The following is a 22430-nucleotide window of genomic DNA, read 5'->3' on the forward strand; positions in this document are numbered from 1 at the left end:
TACAGCATTTACCCTAATCCATAATGGTTATCACGATGGAGGCAATGCTACCACATCATGCCACTGTGTTGAACAGAGGACGAAGGAAGAATAAGTTATCCACTGTCATAGTCTTATAATATTGGATTTCAGCACCAAGTATAAGGACATTAAGCCCTTCATAATGCTTTAGTGTAGAAAATTACAAAATTGTGTAAACATATAAAGTAACCAAATTACACTGTTAGCTCTAAGGCACATCATGCACTTAGTTTTCTTTAGATATACAGTAGGAGCATCATACATTTTATTTTTTATGTGTTTGGCTTCTTTGTGGTTAGCACTGTTTAAAATAACTAAAATAAACTAGAATTATCTGAACTTAGAAAAGTATAAAATCCTGACTCTGTCCTCTCTTGCTCTACCATTTAGCTAAATATGACTAAAGCTGGGATGATCGGTCCTCTTATGTGGGTCATAAACACAGAGTTTGAAATAAAAGTATAGGTGGCACAGGAATATACTATATAACACCACAGTATAATGTACAGCAACTGCTTCACAGGACTCTACAACACATAGTAATGAAAACAGCCTTGTTCAAAGAGGGAACATGAATGAAAAACACGCTTAGCATTTATGATGGGTGCCTGAAAGTGAGTCTTTGGCTAACTGCATAGAATGATCTAATGTCACATTCCTTTTGTTCTAATTCCAATGTCTTAGAAATGAGACACCTTTATACTACTTAATCTGGGATATCTCAGTGTTTTCAGCTAATATAAAGCATGATCTTTCATTTGATCGTGACAACGTGCTCAAACAATACTTGTCAACCTCGATTAAGTGTTATAACTATCCTTTATGCAAGGCAGCACTTTAGAAAATTACAGTTAATTTGGTCTAATTCTAAAATAGGAAAAGTTCAAACAAGTTTCATGTTCTAAGAATTTTAAATTACATCCTTTGTGGAAGGGGTTTCACGTGTCAAGGCTAATATAGAAATCCTCCACAGAATCCTGTTACAGCATACCCCTTCATCACCCCTTCCTCACCCCTATTTGCCTCTGTGATGCAAATAGACCAGTCAGTGCTTTCAAAATGCAGGAAATCAACCATAAGTGGTACTATGTTCAAAACGTTTTTGGACACAATCTGTATAATAAGTACCCTACACAGAATGTATGTGTGTGTTATAAAACTATGATTTTTTGGGGTGTATGCATTTCTTACATAGCGTGGACGAAATTCAGAAATTACATTGAGAGCATCCCAAAGTAAGCGAGACATGGGTCAGGGACCATAAATACTGAGGGATATACAGTAGCTGATTGAGGAAATACTACATTGTGGCAGTAGCTATAATTGTAGGGATATGCCTGATGATGTATATTAAGGTAGAAGATTCCCAAAATAACAACAAGCGACCACAGAGGCAAGGCCACTTCACATCCCACAGAAGTTGAATGGCAGAGCCTGCCCCCTGGTGTTCAAGTCTTGACACTTCATCTCAAGAGCACTGGCCAACCACACACTACACTGCATTCACCAGGCAGAGTCCAACACAAATGGCTTTTCCAGTACTTATTTTCATAGCGTTATTAGCTGTTTTCGAGGGTGAAGCCCGAACAAAAATACACAAGTTAAGGACTATAAACTGTTAGGCCTAAAATAGTGGATGAAGTGAAAGGTTCACTGTGTACTCGACCAAACCGAATCCATGCTGCTATGTTCATTTGAGGGTAAAGGGCTAAGTGTGTTTAGCCTTAGGGAGGTGTACATTTAGGTCCTATTATGACTGTTGTAATATTAGGTCAAGAGAGGAGCCATACTTCTGCTGCCCTTCCAGTGTTTTTGTTGACTTTATCATAAGACGGGTGGGAGATGTTCAGACAGTAAGTAAAGGTAACAGGCTTGACAAATACAGACAGTCTGGGGCAGATATATATATTGGGGATGTATACCCTATCCTCAATGCCATCTTGCTGAGGCAATGATTCCACTGGGGCGGCACCAAGATTTGTTTTAGTATTTGGATATGTGCGTAGAGGGTCATTGAATAATGAAACAGAAACCGAAAACACTCGCAATGTGTTTAGGCTTTGATTAAATACGAATATTTATCATTGATAATCTATATATGAAATGTATATTTTGTCATCTACATCTATAGCACGTGAGTGACTAAGTGACATTTCAATATTTTGACTGTCCTTAGTACTGCAGATCACAGGATATAATTAAAAGTGTTACCCTATTCTCCACATACTGAAGTTTCAAATTAAAACATACCTGTCATTCAGGGCAGGTGGGGCTCTGTTTTGAGACCCACATTTTTAGCAAAATAAATAAATAATGCATATATACATAAAATTTTACACTACCGTTCAAAAGTTTGGGGTCACTTAGAAATGTCCTTGTTTTTGAAAGAAAAGCAACAAAAAAATGTCCATTAAAATAACATCAAATTGATCAGAAATACAGTGTAGACATTGTTAATGTCGTAAATGACTATTGTAGCTGGAAACAGCTGAATTTATATGGAATATCTACATAGGTGTACAGAGGCCCATTATCAGCAACCATCACTCCTGTGTTCCAATGGCACGTTGTGTTAGCTAATCCAAGTTCATAATTTTAAAAGGCTAATTGATTATTAGAAAACCCTTTTGCAATTATGTTAGCACAGCTGAAAACTGTTGTGCTTATTAAATAAGCAATTACAACTGGCCTTCTTTAGACTAGTTGAGTATCTGGAGCATCAGCATTTGTGGGTTCGATTACCGGCTCAAAATGGCCAGAAACAAAGCACTTTCTTCTGAAACTCATCAGTCTATTCTTGTTCTGAGAAATGAAGGCTATTCCATGGGAGAAATTGCCAAGATACTGAAGATCTCGTACAACGCTGTGTTCTACTCCCTTCACAGAACAGAGCAAACTGTCTTTAACCAGAATAGAAAGAGGAGTGGGAGGCTCCGGTGCACAACTGAGCAAGAGGACAAGTACATTAGAGTGTCTAGTTTGAGAAACAAACGCCTCACAAGTCCTCAACTGGCAGCTTCATTAAATAGTACCCGCAAAACACCAGTCTCAACATCAACAGTGAAGAGGCGACTCCGGGATGCTGGCCTTCTAGGCAGAGTTACAAAGAAACAGCCATATCTTTGTCCAGTGTCTGTGTTCTTTTGGCCATCTTAATATTTTGTTTTTATTGGCCCGTCTGAGATATGGCTTTTTCTTTGCAACTCTGCCTAGAAGGCCAGCATCCCGGAGTCGCCTCTTCACTGCTGACGCGGGTACTACACTGCTCAAAAAAATAAAGGGAACACTTAAACAACACAATGTAACTCCAAGTCAATCACACTTCTGTGAAATCACTGTCCACTTAGGAAGCAACACTGATTGACAATAAATTTCACATGCTGTTGTGCAAATGGAATAGACAAAAGGTGGAAATTATAGGCAATTAGCAAGACACACCCCAAAACAGGAGTGATTCTGCAGGTGGTGACCACAGACCACTTCTCAGTTCCTATGCTTCCTGGCTGATGTTTTGGTCACTTTTGAATGCTGGCGGTGCTCTCACTCTAGTGGTAGCATGAGACGGAGTCTACAACCCACACAAGTGGCTCAGGTAGTGCAGTTCATCCAGGATGGCACATCAATGCGAACTGTGGCAAAAAGGTTTGCTGTGTCTGTCAGCGTAGTGTCCAGAGCATGGAGGCCCTACCAGGAGACAGGCCAGTACATCAGGAGATGTGGAGGAGGCCGTAGGAGGGCAACAACCCAGCAGCAGGACCGCTACCTCCGCCTTAGTGCAAGGAGGTGCACTGCCAGAGCCCTGCAAAATGACCTCCAGCAGGCCACAAATGTGCATGTGTCAGCATATGGTCTCACAAGGGGTCTGAGGATCTCATCTCGGTACCTAATGGCAGTCAGGCTACCTCTGGCGAGCACATGGAGGGCTGTGCGGCCCCACAAAGAACTGCCACCCCACACCATGACTGACCCATCGCCAAACCGGTCATGCTGGAGGATGTTGCAGGCAGCAGAACGTTCTCCACGGCGTCTCCAGACTCTGTCACGTCTGTCACATGTGCTCAGTGTGAACCTGCTTTCATCTGTGAAGAGCACAGGGCGCCAGTGGCGAATTTGCCAATCTTGGTGTTCTCTGGCAAATGCCAAACGTCCTGCACGGTGTTGGGCTGTAAGCACAAGCCCCAACTGTGGACGTCGGGCCCTCATACCACCCTCATGGAGTCTGTTTCTGACCGTTTGAGCAGACACATGCACATTTGTGGCCTGCTGGAGGTCATTTTGCAGGGCGCTGGCAGTGCACCTCCTTGCACAAAGGTGGAGGTAGCGGTCCTGCTGCTGGGTTGTTGCCCTCCTACGGCCTCCTCCACTCCTACGGCCTCCTCCACGTCTCCTGATGTACTGGCCTGTCTCCTGGTAGCGCCTGCATGCTCTGGACACTACGCTGACAGACACAGCAAACCTTTTTGCCACAGTTCGCATTGATGTGCCATCCTGGATGAACTGCACTACCTGAGCCACTTGTGTGGGTTGTAGACTCCGTCTCATGCTACCACTAGTGAGAGCACCGCCAGCATTCAAAAGTGACCAAAACATCAGCCAGGAAACATAGGAGCTGAGAAGTGGTCTGTGGTCACCACCTGCAGAATCACTCCTGTTTTGGGGGGTGTCTTGCTAATTGCCTATAATTTCCACCTTTTGTCTATTCCATTTGCACAACAGCATGTGAAATTTATTGTCAATCAGTGTTGCTTCCTAAGTAGACAGTTTGATTTCACAGAAGTGTGATTGACTTGGAGTTACATTGTGTTATTTAAGTGTTCCCTTTATTTTTTTGAGTAGTGTATTTAATGAAGCTGCCAGTTGAGGAGGCATGTGAGGCATGTGAGACTTGTGAGGCATCTGTTTCTCAAACTAGACACTCTAATGTACTTGTCCCCTTGCTCAGTTGTGCACCGGGGCATCCCACTGCTCTTTGGGGTTTTAGTCTCGGTTTCTGTATAGCACTTTGTGACAAATTGGATTGATTGATTGATAATTAGTTCACTCCAGTGTAATGCCTATTAGTTCACTCCAGTGTGTTGTGAATTTCACGCAGCCAGTGTAAATTGTCTACTCTGTAAAGGGTTACAGAAGAATTGTCTAAATGTAGACATTTGAACAATTGAAGTACTAAATTCACTCTGCTGAGAGTGGATGCATATACACACTGCAAAAGTGTTCAAATTAGCACTACAGCGAGTTAGTTTAACACTTTTAACACAGATTTTGCTGTTTACTCTTATGGTACTATTGACAGAAAACTGACCAAATCTGGAAGAACATTTACCAGATCTGTTCACCACACAAAAGGTAGAGGAAAAACGTTACAGGGAAAACCCACATGAACAAGAGCAATAATTAAAATAAATCTTCAAACCAAACAGTGAACTATTTTACACTTTGGTGTCTAAACTTGATTATTTTGCAAGACTAAAATAAGTTCTAATCATGTGTCTAACTATCCGAAGCAAATAGGCATCCTTACAGTATGTGACATGCCTGCATTGGGCAGATCTGTTAGCTAATTACAGCGTAGCTCTGAGAAGGGAGGTACTTGTGTGGTGGGGGCTATTTCTTATGATGCAAGGGGCAGATATGGTATAAATACTCACATCATTGTACTGGGAGGCAGCAGATTCTCCAAAGTGCTCCTAACCTAAGGATATACAGCAGCAGCAGTAGGGGGACAGTGGTGCTGAAGATTTCTTACCCCTTTTTGGAACTCCAACTCACTCAACTGCATCCCGGTATGTGTGCTCTTCCTCTCTATCCGCTTCATCTCTTGGCGCAGTGAACAATAGGGCCCTTCCGAGGCCTGACTCCTACTCCCACTGGGATGAGCCAGGACTGGGCAGGTGGAAGAGATGTTGGTGCCTTGTAAAACCAAGGAGGATAGCCAGAGTTCTAGGAGAACAGGCTGAGATCCAGGAGGCTGAAACTCAGTATTCAAATGAATTTCCTTGCTATCTATATCATTTGTTGTACTTTTTTTTTGGAGGGGGGGGGGGGGGGGTGTAATTCAGTTATGTGTGCAGTTCAGAGTTCAGTATATGTGTGCAGAGAGAAGAAAGAGTGTTACAGAAATGTCATTGCAGCAACTTCAAAATTAAAGCTAAGCAGTGCTGGATCTTTTCTTGTTTCAGAAAATGGAAGTAAGAGTATTGAGCATCCTCCTCCTCCTGGTGGCCTTGACAGCTGTTCATGGTAGTGGTTCATATATAGTGAAGAAAGTAATGAAGGTCTCCCCCCAATACCAGCCCTACTCTGTGAAGAGCCACGGTAAGAACCAACATCCGCGTCTACATTGCCTGGTATGCTACAGGCGATGTCTTTGAAATCGCTGTGATACAGTTTCGATGGACAATGTAACAGTTCAACTATAATCAATGATTCATTCTAACATCTTCACACTTTCCCACAAACAGGCAGATATATGTGCACATTTTTCCACTGAACGTGTGATTTCCATCTGAGGATGTACACTTTCAGTTCTTGCACAGGAACACTCAGACATACAGTTGAATTAATGAATAACATTTTATTTTTGTGTCATATTGGCAGTAGACAACCCATCCCTTACAGGATCAATTGACACATAAATACACGTTATAATAATTCACAGCGATAGTAACAGTTGAATCACATTATCTTGCATACCGTCTGAAGTGAGTGTATGCAGTGTATGTGTATGCTGTGTATGCAGTTGTTATCGTTCTCACTCAGGCTAAATAACCCTTTCTTCAACAGTCATTTTGTTATAATTCTACAACTGAGCGTTTTAATACCTTCACAATATCTGTACTTCAATTGAGTGGATTGAGTGGATTCAATTTTTACTGGATTCTCAGTCACTCTCTTGGTGCTGTCATTAGGTTTTAAGAAGTGATTTGAGGATTCCCCAGTTAGATCAGTGATTCAGTTGTGTAGAACTTAGTGGAGAATATAGATGTGCTGATATTTTAGTCTTTTTAAAATATTTAACTTTAAAAAACGACACTTAAGTACAGATGACTCATTTCAGTCATTTATAAAATGGCAATAAGTTGGACTGTCTATACATATTTAATTGTTATCTTCTATTGTAATGAATAGCTGATTTTGCCCTACCTAACTGATGGTAACAGTACCGATACTGGATTTTTTAAAAGTCATATACAGTATATAGTTAGCTAATGCATTACTAAGGAAAAAGAGACACATTGTATGATTCTTCTTATGTTTATGTTTCAATTAACTATATATATATGACTTTTTTTTAAAGTCAGTATCGGTACTGTTACCATCAGTTAGGCAGGGCAAAGTCAGCTATTCATTACAATAGAAGATAACAATGAAATCATTTATAGACCGCTCAACGTCACTGGTTTCTTGCTGTAGCAAATGAACATTAAATGATCATCAACTGTATTTTCATATCATATACAGTAGTGTGTAAAATGGTACATGCCTCTTTTTAGTATTATACGACTTTAACACCGTCAATTACAGTTCAATCACCCAGAAACATATTTTCATTGATAAACATTTTCATTGATTTCATTGATAAACAATTTCAATTGACAATTTCATTGATAAACATTTTGAATAAATGTGCCAAAATCATTGGAATGACCTTGAGGGAGAGTGTACCCCGACATTTTGCAGGTGATTGGGGGCCATGTATAACAAGCATCTCCGAGCAGGAGTGCTGATTCAGGATCAGTTTTGGATCAGATCACAATGAATAAGATTATATGGACAGGGGGGACCTGATCATAAATCATAACTCCTAATTTGAGACACTTGATACGTACAGCCCCATGTTCCCATGTTTCCAGCAAAAGGGGGTGTTAACCAAATGTCAAACTAGAACGAGGTTAAATTGGGAAACACGACTTACTTCTGTCTAGCTAGCGAACTAACTTGCCCACCCAAAACAAAGATGTAGTACACCATTTTGGTAAATGGTCAAGCGGTGAATTGCATTTTGGGAATCCTAGTATAAACAAATAAGGTATACACCAAATGTACATGACTTTTGAATATGGAAACCAAACAGAGCAAAAAATGATCATTGTTCCTCTGACAATTGCTGAGTGTAACACAATACTTTACTTATTTTAATAAGTTCTAAGCCTCTTCATTTATCATGTCCATAAATTAAAATGTCCATCCTCCATCACTCAACTACTCAACTAGGAGGGCCTGCCCCACCCAATTAGATTGGGCAAATACAAAACAAGAATACATTATTATGAAAACAATACTCCTCGTCCACCATCCACCAATGTATTTCTGGCTATGCCCCTGCTGTACAAAGACCAAAAGTGCACCCATTTGTCGCCTGGGGTGGTCTAGCGGTCTAATCGGCTGCCTTTGATCATATGTACTGTGCAGCTGTGAGCATGGGTCCGAATCCGACTCAGTGCTCTAGCACCCTCTCTCCTCCTTTCTTTCATCGCTACACCTCTATCTACACCCTATCCAATAGAACACAACAAGTAGGATAAGGTGCCCCATAAATTAGTGTTATTATTATCTTTTACTACATCCTGGCACCTAAATGTGCTCATAGTACCTTGAGGTGCCCACATAGGGCAATGGAAGTCAAAGTATTGTGCTTTTAAAGTGCACTACATTTCTGTCTCCCAATTCTATAAACTTCTGAACAAGTATGTGCACTTATGTTTACTTAATGGATTTTAAACAAAAAAAAGATAAATATGCTTACACCTTACCAATGCTTTAAAATATGTAGGGAGGAGTGGACAAGTGCACACTTCAGGAGTGGCACACCAATCTCAGCTCCTAGTCTTAAATTAAAATAGTAATAATTGGAGAATGATCGACAATAGTAGCTGACTTAATTATGATTCTATAATTAGGTAGAGACAATTGCCAATGACACATTTACTACAAGAGGATCACTTGTCATCTGTTGTATTAATAAGGTGACTTGTTATTTCTCCACAGTGGTGTCAGTGGCAGGAGAGCCCGGTACCCCAGGTGAGCCCGGCCCAGAGGGCCCACCTGGCCCACCTGGCCCCGCAGGGGAAAGAGCTGTGGGACAGCCCGGACCAGAGGGCCCTGCCGGACCACCAGGACCTGCTGGCTACTCCGCACCTGGCAAATCTGGCTCCCCGGGTGGTCCTGGTAAGCCTGGTGTTCCTGGTGCAGCTGGCGAGAAAGGAAAGGTGGGGGCAGCTGGACTTCAGGGTCCCAGGGGCATGCCTGGACCTGCTGGAAGCCCCGGACCTGCTGGGATCTCTTCCAGCGGCATACCTGGACCTCACGGTCTGCCCGGAGCAATGGGACCAAGGGGGGAAACAGGTCTTAAGGGACATCCAGGTGTGCCTGGTTCGTCAGGAGCTAAAGGGGACAGAGGAGTGGGTATCCTAGGGGCACAAGGTAAGACAGGGGCTGTGGGACCTATGGGACCAGCTGGGCAGCCTGGAGCAGTCGGTGTTGGAAAGCCAGGCAAGCCAGGATTCCCAGGTGAGGCAGGAAAGTCAGGTAGCCCAGGTAGGGATGGGGCTGCTGGTCCCATTGGATTGCCAGGTGCTAAGGGCCACACTGGGGTTCCTGGTGTAGGTCAGCCCGGAAAATCAGGTGATAATGGGGCTCCAGGTATGCCTGGTTCATCTGGTCCTAAAGGTCATCAGGGATCAACTGGAGCAACTGGTGCTCCTGGTATCCCAGGATATGGAAAGCCAGGAGCAAATGGACAGAAAGGTGAAAGGGGAGTTGTAGGAAGCACAGGTACAACAGGTCAGAAGGGTGAGCCAGGAGCACAGGGATATACTGGAGCTACTGGTGCTACTGGGCCCATGGGTCCTGCCAGTCCTCAGGGTGCAAGAGGCTTCCAGGGAGATACTGGGGAAATGGGTCCCAAAGGTGACACAGGTGCAATGGGACCCCAGGGACCAAAGGGATATAAGGGAGATCAGGGAGCACAAGGTTTCCAGGGCAAGCAAGGTTATACTGGGGCAACAGGGCCAACTGGTGCCAGTGGAGCCACTGGAGCTCCAGGTAACAAAGGTGACACTGGCCACACAGGTTCAACTGGTGCTTCAGGTGTCCCAGGACCTGCCGGGCCCAAAGGTTTCCCAGGGCGCAATGGTGAGGCAGGTGAGGCTGGAGCTGCCGGTGCCCCAGGTACCAGAGGCCCGGTTGGACCTGCTGGTTCCGCAGGTACACCTGGCCTTAAAGGACACCCAGGTCTCCCTGGCCCAGCTGGACAGGCCGCTAAGGGAATCCTTGGCCCTCAGGGTCCCCCTGGGCTCCCTGGTAGTGATGGTCAGGATGGTGGCCAAGGCCCTGCTGGACCTCCCGGCCCACCTGGTCCTCCTGGCGAGGTGATTTTCGAGAAGAGCATAGGCATGGGTGAGGTCATGGTGCCTACTCTTGTCAAGGCCCTAATGTCTGCTTTCTCTGTTTCCCTGGCTAGTCCTTATCCTCCATCTGGGGAACCCATTAAGTTTGACAACGAGGTGTACAATGCAGAGAATCACTATGACACTACCACTGGGAAGTTCACTTGCCAGGTCCCTGGAGTCTACTACTTCTCATACACCATTCACGTGAATGGGGCTCATGCTCTGGTGGCTCTGTACAAGAACGTCACGCCGGTCATGTTCAGCTATGATGAGTACAACAAGGGCTTCCTGGACCAGATGTCCGGTAGCACTGTCCTTATGCTCGATGTGAATGATACAGTCTACCTTCAGATTCCCGATGATGAGGCCAATGGCATCTTTGCCGCTGAGAACGTCCACTGCTCTTTCTCTGGGTTCCTTATTGCTTCAACGTGATACGGTGTCACCCAATAACCACACAACAAAATCTGCAAGCTATTTATCAAACAAGTTATCTTCCTGTCTTTACCAACCAGGCAGTTCTCTCTTTTTTGAGGAATAGAAGCATCCCGAGTTGAAAATACAAGAAGTGGGTGCTAAGAGGAAGGAAATCTAACAAGTTATCGGGGATGGGGAGGCAATCAACAAAGTTACCAATGATTCACAGTTGTATTTTGTGAGTGGAGGCAACATGTGAAATTGAGGTGTTATGGCTATGTTGTGTCCTGAAAATGTCTTACTGATTACAGCAAGTGATTCTTGTTTTTGTGTATGTCTGTGTTTTTGTACAACCTTTTTTTTGGTGACCAATCAGATATGAATTACTTTCTGTGCACCATGTTGTACCTGACTTCCTTGTATGTGACTTGAATATTGTGAAATGGCAATGGTCAAATTGACCATAAGAAATAAAACAAGATATAACACACCACAAAATACTGACATACAAATGTAAATTCCTTACCAACAACATTGTTATATCTCCAAAGATTAATGTCATATAAAGCAAAATTACCAAAATAAATGTCTTTAAAAACAAAATTGGGGTGTGATTGGGACTTTCAAACAATGCAAAGGTGGGAAATTGGATGTAGCAAGGGTTGTGCCTGCATATGACACATTGTGATAGTTTAAGGGAAGTCCAAGATCAAGGCTTAATGTTTTCTGTGCAGCGCACCACATGGTTTACAACTCAAGTTCAATTATGGAAAGAACTAGTTTAAGTTAATCGTTAAACAATTGGTGTTCATCACAATATCAGATTTCACTATTTGAGACTCTGTAGTAATGCACATTATGCTCGTGATGGGGTGTACATAAAGGACTAAAGTCCTTTTTACACATTTTTCAATTTTGTAAGAAGAAACGTTCGGAAGATATTTTTAAGCATACTGTATGTGTGTGTAGCCTCACCCCAACCCTACTGACGGACTGACCCTAACGCCCAGCAATCGCACCCCAGAGCCTTTTTATTACAGGTGGGCAACCAAGGGGTCTACAACTCTGTCTGGTTGTACCCGGATCCCTCTGGCGGGTGTCAATGCCGTGGAGTCACCCTCCCTAATCCTCCCTCCGGTTTCCACATGGCAGAGATGGAAGAGGATCAACCGACTCCACAACTAGCAAAGAACCTAACCCGGGTTCGCATCCCACCCCTAAACCTTAACCCAGGTTCGCATCCCGCTCCCAACCTTAACCTTAACCCTTCCTCCTCATCATCCCATCAACAGAAAATACTCATCCCCTTGGTATCAACATTTTCACAAAAAGAGTCAGACCCCTACATCAAGCACTAAAATACAACTTCTCCATAGTACAACAGGTTTACCCACCCCTTCATCCTTACAGAATCATTTCAGCATTCAGGAAGAATAAAAATCTCAAAGACTTATACTCAGTCAGGCAAAGTTCAGTAACATACCACCACAACCCCCCAAACACCATGCCACCCACTACAGACAGAGCAAATTAATCTCCAATCCCCACAGTGACACCTCTGCCCCGATCACAGAAAGCCTCTCCCTCAGCACCTCCAATGTTATCTATATTATCATCTGTACAATATGCAATAAACCCTATATCGGTCAAACAAAACATACAATAGAAACCCGGTTGAAAAGACATCTGTACAACATTAAACAAGCATAATTACATACAGTACTGGTTAATCACTTTCAAGATCACCCCATCACCAACCGCAGTGTATCGAGTCTGCAGTCGGGTCCTGGGTGGACCGGGAGTCAGCGAGGGGCAGCAGAAAGCAATTGGATCAGAGTTTTCAAAACCATTACACTGGAGGGTTTAAATGAGAAACAGGGATAGGGCGTTGGAGGGGTTTAACCTTTTTAGTTGTAATACGATAATTTCAATTTTGAAAAAAAGGTGGTTTGATGGATAATGTGTATGTTTCTCTGTTAATAAATAGTTCTAAAACTGATTGATTTCAGAGCATGCACTTGTTTATTCATGACTTCGAAAATTCGGCCCTCCGGAAGCCTGGCCTACTGCTTTTAAGACTCTCTCAGTACCATCTTTGTTTTATTTATGATCCTATGCTGCCATCTAGCGACACTTATACAGCATTTTATTAAGACATTGGAGGGGCACATAGGAACAGGCCTGTGCACCTAGAAAAAACGAAAGTTTATTTTAACCCTACCAAATATAAAACCTAACCCTACCCCCTACATGGACTTCAAATGGCATCAGATCAACCTTGTGGAATCCCAAACAAACAAAAACCTAACCCCACCCCTATCCTAACCCAACCTCACACTTACCCTAACCTCCACCCTACATGGACTTAAAATGTATGTATGACCAAGTATGAAGACATCTTAAACCAACATACCCCAAACCCAACTCTACTAAAGTGGGCAACTATAGGGTTCTACAACCTGGGCGGATCTGTGCCCGGACCCCTTGACTACCATTCGGCAAGCGGAGTGCAACCCTCCGCCCCGGTCTCTGCATTAGCTTGAAGGCATCAGATCGACCTTGTGGATTCCTTAACAAACAAAAACCTAAACCCTAAACCCCTAACCCTAACACACAGAACCCGGTTTCTAACCCTAATCCCCAGGATCAGGACCAGAATGCCTATAAGGACCACCAGAACACTGGGGCTGACTCCGACCTCCACCCTCAATACCACCACCACAGACCTCTGGGCCAGCCACCCATATCCCGTTCTCTCCCCTTCCCTAATCAGGGTCTGAATCCACAATCCAATCCCCTTCCGCTACCCTCAGACTTTCCCTCGAGCACCCACTCCCATCTTGGGTACAGGGTCTGAGCCCCAGAGGTTACCTATCATCAGCACCTATTCAGACCCAAACCAACGCATAAACTCAAGACTGAAAAGCACATTTTTAAATACACAACATGACTTCAAATTGAAGGTGGTAAACACACCTGAAGTACGGTTCTTGTATGTCAATGAACAGTAGCTGGATTAAATATGCACAGTAATAGGTTCACTGTTTTAGAAACCCTTCCAGAAGAGGGGGAGACTAACGCTCACACCATAGAACTAAACACAACACCTTCCATCCAACACATAACCAAGACTTATTTTAAACTGGTACAAGCTACACACCACAAACACATTATCCTACATGCACTGGAAACAGACATTTCCAGTGGGAATGATGAAACACGTAAGGAAATTGACAGACTTTATAAAACCATCTTCCCCAAACACATCTACAAAGCAGAACGTGTCAGTAAACACTAACAATTGGATGTTGGCTAACATGCATATCTTGCTTGAACATTATGAGACCATACTGAACACTATGTCCCCTACAGGCTTTCCTTTCAACGATATCGCCTTTCAGACAGCGGTTCGTTGGGCTGAACACAGGTACAAGCATAGATTGCACGATAGTACATTCCCCACAGTGACAGCCCTCTTACAGGACCAAGTAGCTACAGAGGCTCCACTTCCCACCTCAGCCATTCTACATCATTTCACTACCCCTACCCCAACTCCGAGAACTGGAGGTTTTCCTCCACGAGCCACTAAGAACCCTAGACCACCTACCCAGATGACAGGACCTTCCAAACAAACTCCAATAGAAAAAATCCCATCACTTATGGCTGTCAGGCTAATCAAACCTGCAGTAGCCAAAACTACACCACAGATTCCCAGATCTGGCCAAATTGGAAGAGCCTCACACTGCCTCCAGACTGAGTAATGAGAAATATGCTTTAGACATTGTGGCCCCCATTTTCCAGCCCGTCAAACAAAACCCTTCCACACACCACACAGGAGACAGGGATGGGGTTATTAACACCAAACTTGATATTCCCTCACTCCAGTCAAGCAACAACAACTCAGCCCCCAGAAACAATTGCCCAGCCCAGTATAGCACTCCGATCTGACACTCACCCATTCATCACTAACTTTTAATTAATAGAAGAGGACTTCCCACCTCTACAATCTACCGTAGTTGAAAACTCACATATCACAGCCAAACCAAAGACAGTTACGATTGAGGCCCAGGTGATCCATACACCTTGGAGCCAAGTGGCCATTCCAACCACCTCTCCACTCACCGTAGCAATAGGGACAGCACAACCACCCGGTAAACCTAGATCTAATAATGTGGCGGTGTACTCTGACTTGAACATCTCAGGTCCATCTAGCCCAGACACTAACATCTTTACTTCTGTTTCCACAGAGACCCAAATCAACATACCCATAAACCCCACTGAGACGGTGAATAAGGAGAAAGGGGCTAAGGGTGATAAAAATGTGATGATCGGACAGACTAAAGGGAAGTTAAATCCCAGCAATGTCCCGTCTGAACCCTCCCCAACACCTACTTCTCCACACACCAGACCGCCCTTACTACCCACTCCACGTAGTATGTCTCCAAAAAATGGGCTCCCCAAAGAACCTATGGTGAGACTGGAACTCAATTTCCCCTCTGAAACATCTCCAATACTTTCTTCTCCACATACTGGAAACCTTGTACCCACCCCACTTATCTTGGGTACTATGAAAAAGATTGGGCAAGAACCAATGGTTAGACTCTCTCCTCTACCTAGACACTCCACCCCAACATCTCCACCATCTCTCAGATTATTGTATCGACCCACCAGACAATTTGAGCACAAGAAGGACATATGATTGTTATATAACTTCACATAAACCGATCATCATCATAGGAGATTCTAACCTTAGTAGAAATCCACCACACCCTTTCAAAACACATTCAGATAGATAGTTTATCCAGGAGCACAATGTCATCACATTACTGGGGTTTTGGCCAAGTCCACCCCAACACCAAGGTGGTTGTGCTGTCCTTGGGGATAAATAACAAAGACCAGGAAAGGACATCAACACCCATAAGCCAACTACAGATACTTCACAACAAAGCCACAGTCATGTACCCCAATGCCACCATCTACTGGCCAATCATCAACTTCTCACCCAACCTCACACGTCAACAGAAGGACATGCTGAAACATATCAACACATACATCACTACACATTGCAATGCCCCACTTGAAATACACCACTCAGAATTCATCACTGAAAATCATGACTACATACATTGGACACCAGCTACAGCAGCCAAAATACTGAAACATTGGGCCACTCAGCTGAAGTGGTAGAAGAGGGTACGTGCATAGGGCAGCCCCTCCACCAACACTATGAATCTATCCATGGTATTTGTTCTATCCTTTTCTGAGACTCGGCTGCTGGAGAAGGGACTGACGTTTGTCCTGACACCGACACGGTCTGACTATGGGGACCTGCAAAGGGACATCCATAGGTTCCATAGAAACCTCAAGTTATTAGACCATTTTGACTACACTACTGATTTTATTACGCAACCATTCACTGCAAGATCCCAATGGGTACCCCCACTAAAGACATTATCACAACCGATCAGAAAACGTATTAAAACCAACACACAGATTATCAGAGATTTACATAGCTCTACTATTACAACCACACATAACATTACACAAGAAGAAAGACTAGCGATAACCCAGCTAAGACAAAACAAACATATAACAATTAAACCAGCAGACAAAGGCTCCAAGATAGTGATAAATAGCAATATCTCTTGGAAGCCAATCGCCAACTTTCCAATATACAACACTACACACCCATCCCCACAGATGCAGACACAGACACGAGTCAGACAGATTTTAGCGTACCTTTATAAAAATACATTTATCTCACATAGACAGAAAGAATATTTAGATGGACCTGATATACCGAGACAGAGATTATTTTACCTCTTACCAAAAATTCACAAAACACCAGAGACGTGGACCGTCCCTTTTCGGGTCCCCACGGGAAGACCCATCGTCTCGGAATGTGGTAGTGAGTCATCTCCAGCAGCCGAATTCATAGATCATTTTCTCAATCCCATCTCACAGAAACATGCCAGTTACATTAATGGCACATATCACTTCATAGACACACTTCGTAAAAATCCCAGTTCCAGCACAGGCATACCTTTTCACCGTAGATATAGACTCTCTTTATACAAACATAGACATCCCCTCAGGGATGGCAGCAGTGGAAGCCACACTCCGAAGATGTCCAGACAGACAGAGACCAGACAAACACATCCTACAGCTACTTGAATTGGGGGTCAGAAATAATGACTTTACATTTAACATCCAATACTATCTACAGATTCATTGGAAAGCAATGGGCAAAAAGTTCGCTCCAGCATACCAAGCATATATATGGCGGACTAGGAGACTACAGCTTTGGGAAAATGCCCACTGCTTTCCTTGTTTTACAAACGCTACCTGGATGATATCTTCGGAGTGTGGCAACACAATCTACAGGACTTCACCACATTCATAGACATCTAGAACAATCACCATCCCACCATTACAGTTATATATGTCATACGCCCACATAGAATAAACTTCTTAGACACCACCGTTTTCTTTCCGGACACTGAAGCAACCATAGTTGACCTACACACTAAAGTTTACTTCAAAGAAACAGACATACATGCATTACTCCACCGATCCAGTTTCCACCCCAAACATACCTTTAGGGGAATTGTCAAATCACAACTCATCCGATTCTACAGATTATGTACTCAACAGACGGATTTCAATACAGCTACACACATTATTTGAGGCATTGAGGAGGGGGTACTCAAAGCGGTCACTGAGGTGCATCAAAGTTGACACGCTTGTAAGCATCATCCAAAATCAATTGCTTCTCCCTCCTAACCTTAACCCAGGTGGCACTGTTCCTGACCCTAACCCTAGCCCTAACCTTAACCCACAGAACCTGGTTTCTAACCCTAATCCCAACCCTTACCCTAAACCCCAGGATCAGGACCAGAATGCCTATAAGGACCACCAGAACACTGGGGCTGACTCCGACCTCCACCCTCAATACCACCACCACAGACCTCTGGGCCAGCCACCCATATCCCGTTCTCTCCCCTTCCCTAACCAGGGTCTGAATCCCAATCCAATCCCCTTCCGCTACCCTCATACTTTCCCTCGAACCCCCACTCCCATCTTGGGTACAGGGTCTGAGCCCCAGAGGTTACCTATCATCAGCACCCATTCAGACACAAACCAACGCATAAACTCAAGACTAAAAAGCACATTTTTAAATACACAACATGTCTTCCTCCCACTACAACCATTCCAACCCATCTCAGCATACAGGAGGAATCCCAACCTAAAGGACCTCTTAATCCATGTTACATTTTTGAACAGGCCCTCTCCCATGGAATATCACTACTACAGACAACAAACCACACGCACACACCTTCTGCCCAATCAAACAACTGATGAACATAAACAGCACCAATATGGTTTATGCAGTCACCTGTGCATTATGTCATAAAATCTATGTCGGGGAAACTGGGTTTACAATCTTAACACGTCTTAAACAACACATATATACAATCACTAATAATAAATTGTCCACACATCTAGTCACACATTTCCAAACACAAACCCATTATACACCTGAACATCACTGGGCTAGAAACTATCTCCACCGGGACTATAGCCCAGAGAAAGGCCGCAGAATCCAAGTGGATAGCCACCCTTAGATTTTCGGCTCCACTTGGACTGAATGGCAAAAAAATAAGGGTAGGTCAACTATTCATACATTTTACATTTTCACAAACACAAATCTTTACATAAACCCAGGATTGGATAACAGACTAGATCACAATAGGCCAGTGCAACTCAAGGTGAAAAACACCTCAATAAACAGAATTTCCCATAAACCTAAGCCTAACCCTTACCCAGACTTTAATTCAAAAGTAAGAATTCAAACATAGTTATAAAACCAGCAGATAAAGGATCAAAGCTTGTTATATTGGATAAAACCCTGTACCTCATAGAGGCTAAAAGACAATTGAGTAATTCTAAACATTATAGACCACTGACTCATTCATTGCAGCAGGAGACCCAGAGACAAATGAGGCAGATTATAGGTGGAACTTTATGAGAGTAACTACATTACAAACAAATGTTTTACCTATATGGACCAGATACCCCACACCCTAGACAATTTTATTTGTTGCCTAAAATCCACAAACCTCCTGAGACTTGGACAATTCCTTCTGAGGTTCCATGTTGTAGGCCGATTGTATCGGACTGTGGTTCGGAATCATATAGATTAGTGGAGTACTTCGATTATTTCATAAATCCTCTGTCACGGAAACATCAAAGCTTCATTAAAGACACGTATGAATTTGTGACAAAATTGAAAGAAATTAGTGTGCCTCAATTTTTTCAATTGATATTGACTCCTTGTATACCAACATTGACACCAACTTGGGTCCTAGAGCAATCAAAACATATTCCATAAATATCCAGACCTAGATAGACAAGATGGGGCATTATCACAATTACTGGAACTTAGTCTAACAAGAAATTACTTTGAATTCTACTCTAACGGTTTTCTTTAAATCCATGATACAGCTATGGGAAAGAAGTTTTCCCCGTCATATGACAATATTTATATGGCGGAATGGGAACAATCAGCCTTCCCCAAATGCATAAAGCTTCCAATCTTGTATTTACGGTATCTAGATTATATATTTGGGTTATGGACACATTCCCTCTCAGAATTTATGGAATTTGTGAAGATTTTGAATACACATCATCCGTCAATTACGATTAAACAATGTTCAGCCGGAACTAATGTAATTTTTGGACACAGGTATTTTTTTGTGGAGGGTAGTGATAACATGAAGGAATTAGCAACAAAGGTTTATTTTAAACCTGCTGACACTCATTCCCTCTTACATAAGTCCAGTTTTCATCCGAAACGCACCTACAGAGGGTTGATAAAGTCGCAGCGTATCAGATTTCACAGGATTTGTACACAGGGAAAACATAGGAATTATTTTTAAGGCTCTCAGACCCAGAGGATACTCGAAACCTTTCCTCCGCACTATAAGAGCAGAGGTGAACACTATGTTTGTAACTAAACCTATATATGGGAGGACTAGTAATGATGGAAGCATTATCCCATTTGTCACCACATATTCACAGTCTTCTATGAAGTTTAACTCCATAGTGAAGGATCATTTTAAGCAGACAAGGGAGGATGTGGAGATTCTCCAACAGTTCAGAGTAATATCGGCATATCAGCGAAATAAAAACTTGAAAGATGTGCTGGTACACTCTGGATTTAGGGAGAAGCCAGTGCGGAGTGGATCACATTTTAGACAAGTAAAATACATTCAGAATAAATGGTCGGGTCTAGGGGCTCCAGTATGGGAGGGATTTCAATTGAAGACCACCAACATTGTATATGGAATTGAATGTCCACAATGTGGGAAACTGTATATTGGAGAAACTAGGAACACCTTGGAAGCCAGACTCAAACGACATCTATATCATATAAGAAAAGAGTCGGTTAAAACCACATTATACACCCACTTTAGATCTCATCCAGTAGCTCAGTTAAGAATAGCAGGGTTGGAATCGAACCAAGGGTGGTCATTAAAACACAGACAGATCAAGGAACGATGTTGGATTAAAAAATGGTGTACTTGTAATCCCACAGGCCTTAATGAAAAGTATTAGAGACCTTAACCTTTCTAACCCTGATCTTAACACTAACCTGAACCATCCTAACCCCAGCTCACCCTAACCCTAAACCTAACCTTGACTATAACCTCAATCCTGACCCTAATCCTGACCTTAACCTGAACCCTAAACTTCCCTTATAACCGAAGGCCTGATCCTAGATCACTACCCCTATAACCGAAGGCCTGATCCTAGATCACCAACCCTACCCGAAGGCCTGATCCTAGATCACCACCCCTACCCGGAGACCTGATCCTAGATCACCAACCCTACCCGAAGGCCTGATCCTAGATCACCACCCCTACCCTGAGAGGATTTATGAATCAAGTCCTCAACTGGCAGCTTCATTAAATAGTACCCGCAAAACACCTGTCTCAACGTCAACAGTGAAGAGGCGATTCCAGGATGCTGGCCTTCCAGACCTAACTATTTTCAGGTCTCTCCAGAGATATTAGATCTGGTTCAAGTCCGGGCTCTGGCTGCGCCGCTCAATGACATTGCGACTTGTCCGGAAGCTACTCCTGCATTGTCTTGACTGTGTGCTTAGGGTCGTTGTCCTGTTGCAAGGTGAACCTTCGCCCCAGTCTGAGGTCCTGAGTGCTCGGGAGCAGGTTTTCATGAAGGATTTCTCTGTACTTTGCTCCGTTCATTTTTCCCCTTGATCCTGACTAAAATCTCACAGTCCCTGAAAAACATGCCCACAGCATGATGCTGCCACCACCATGCTTCACCGTAGGGATGGTGCCAGGTTTACTCCAGACGTGATGCTTGGCATTCAGGCCAAAGAGTTAAATCTTGGTTTCATCAGACCAGAGAATCTTATTTATAATGGTCTGAAAGTCCTTAAGGTGCCCTTTTGGCAAACTACAAGCGGCATGTCATGTGCCTTTTACTGAGGAGTGGCTTCCGTCTGGACACTCAAACATAAAGGCCTGATTGGTGGAGCGCTGGAGAGATTCTGGGGGGTGGAGCCTCTCTGGGGGGCAGAAGTGGATCGGGTGGTATGTTCTATATGAGCAGGGAGCTCAGGGGTGCGTGGCGGATGAATCAGAATTAGTTGGGTAACAGATAATTAAGATGTTTTATTTGCATAATATGCTGATGTGATATACTTGTCATTAGAATGTATCCCTTCGGACTCTGGTGATGGCAGTTGCACTTTTCCCTCAGCTGGGGCTCAGTCACCTGGGGCCCAGAGAGGGGAGAGGTCAGGCTTGTCTTTCACATGTCCCTGGTGCTATGCAGAATATCAGAAAGGGAAGAGGACAGAGTGGAACATTGTCTTCATATGTGAATGTGTCTTTACCTATTATTAAACCATGTGAAGGGATGACGTGATTAATAGGGAACCAATTACTTGTCTCCAATGTCTGTGCGCCAGTCACTTCCTCCTTTTCCCATTGGGGGGAGTTGTATGGCAGTTTCTGGAAACATTGTAGGTCCTCTCTGATCTTAAACTTATCCTGGGATAGTGTATGACCTAGAGGCTCACTCCCCTCAGTGAGCTTGTCCAGGAGTGATGTCAAAAGGGGGTTTACTTGAGATGTGAGTATCTAGAGTTGACAATTGATATATGCCATTGGATTAGTTGGTGCTTTTGTACTATGAAGTACCAGGAAAGAGATTAGAACCTCGTCCTAGAGACCAAACTGAACGATAATTTACAGCGAATGCTATCTGGCTATGGGATACTCCTCTCTCAAGTAAAAGTCTTTCTTTGTGAACAGTTCCTATTATCTGTGGTTTGTCATGTCGACTAGGGGGGTGGATCTTTGCTATAAAAGATCTCAGTTGCCATTGTGGCGGCACTCTCAACGGTTGATTAGATAGTGAATTGTTGAAAGTCAAATTCTATTGCAAAGCTTAATTATTATTAAAGATGTAGTTTAAGTATAACTTTGACTGGTGTGTGAAGTTTGTCTCTCTCTCGCTCCTCATTTGGTAATACAGAAATTAATCCACCACAGGTGTCATCCTGAA

At 43.4% G+C, this 22430-nt stretch overlaps 1 protein-coding gene across 1 annotated transcript; it reads left to right on the forward strand.

Annotated features, from left to right (window-relative positions):
• The first annotated feature begins 5702 nt into the window (after nucleotides 1-5702).
• Nucleotides 5703-11537, forward strand: col10a1a (collagen, type X, alpha 1a). The gene is made up of 3 exons (XM_055864222.1): nucleotides 5703-5804; nucleotides 6201-6336; nucleotides 9010-11537. Exons 2-3 carry the CDS (start codon nucleotides 6204-6206, stop codon nucleotides 10845-10847), a joined length of 1971 nt encoding a protein of 656 aa, XP_055720197.1. The 5' UTR covers nucleotides 5703-5804; nucleotides 6201-6203; the 3' UTR covers nucleotides 10848-11537.
• Nucleotides 11538-22430: the final 10893 nt, after the last annotated feature.

Source organism: Salvelinus fontinalis, chromosome 16 (genome assembly GCF_029448725.1).
Source record: "Salvelinus fontinalis isolate EN_2023a chromosome 16, ASM2944872v1, whole genome shotgun sequence".
In the NCBI taxonomy this organism is placed as follows: Eukaryota; Metazoa; Chordata; class Actinopteri; order Salmoniformes; family Salmonidae; genus Salvelinus; species Salvelinus fontinalis.

Coding starts and splice junctions, on each gene's coding strand:
- col10a1a (XM_055864222.1), top strand. CDS start 6,204: ATGGAAGTAAGAGTATTGAGCATCCTCCTCCTCCTGGTGGCCTTGACA. Junction 6,337..9,009: donor CTACTCTGTGAAGAGCCACG/GTAAGAACCAAC, acceptor ATTTCTCCACAG/TGGTGTCAGTGGCAGGAGAG.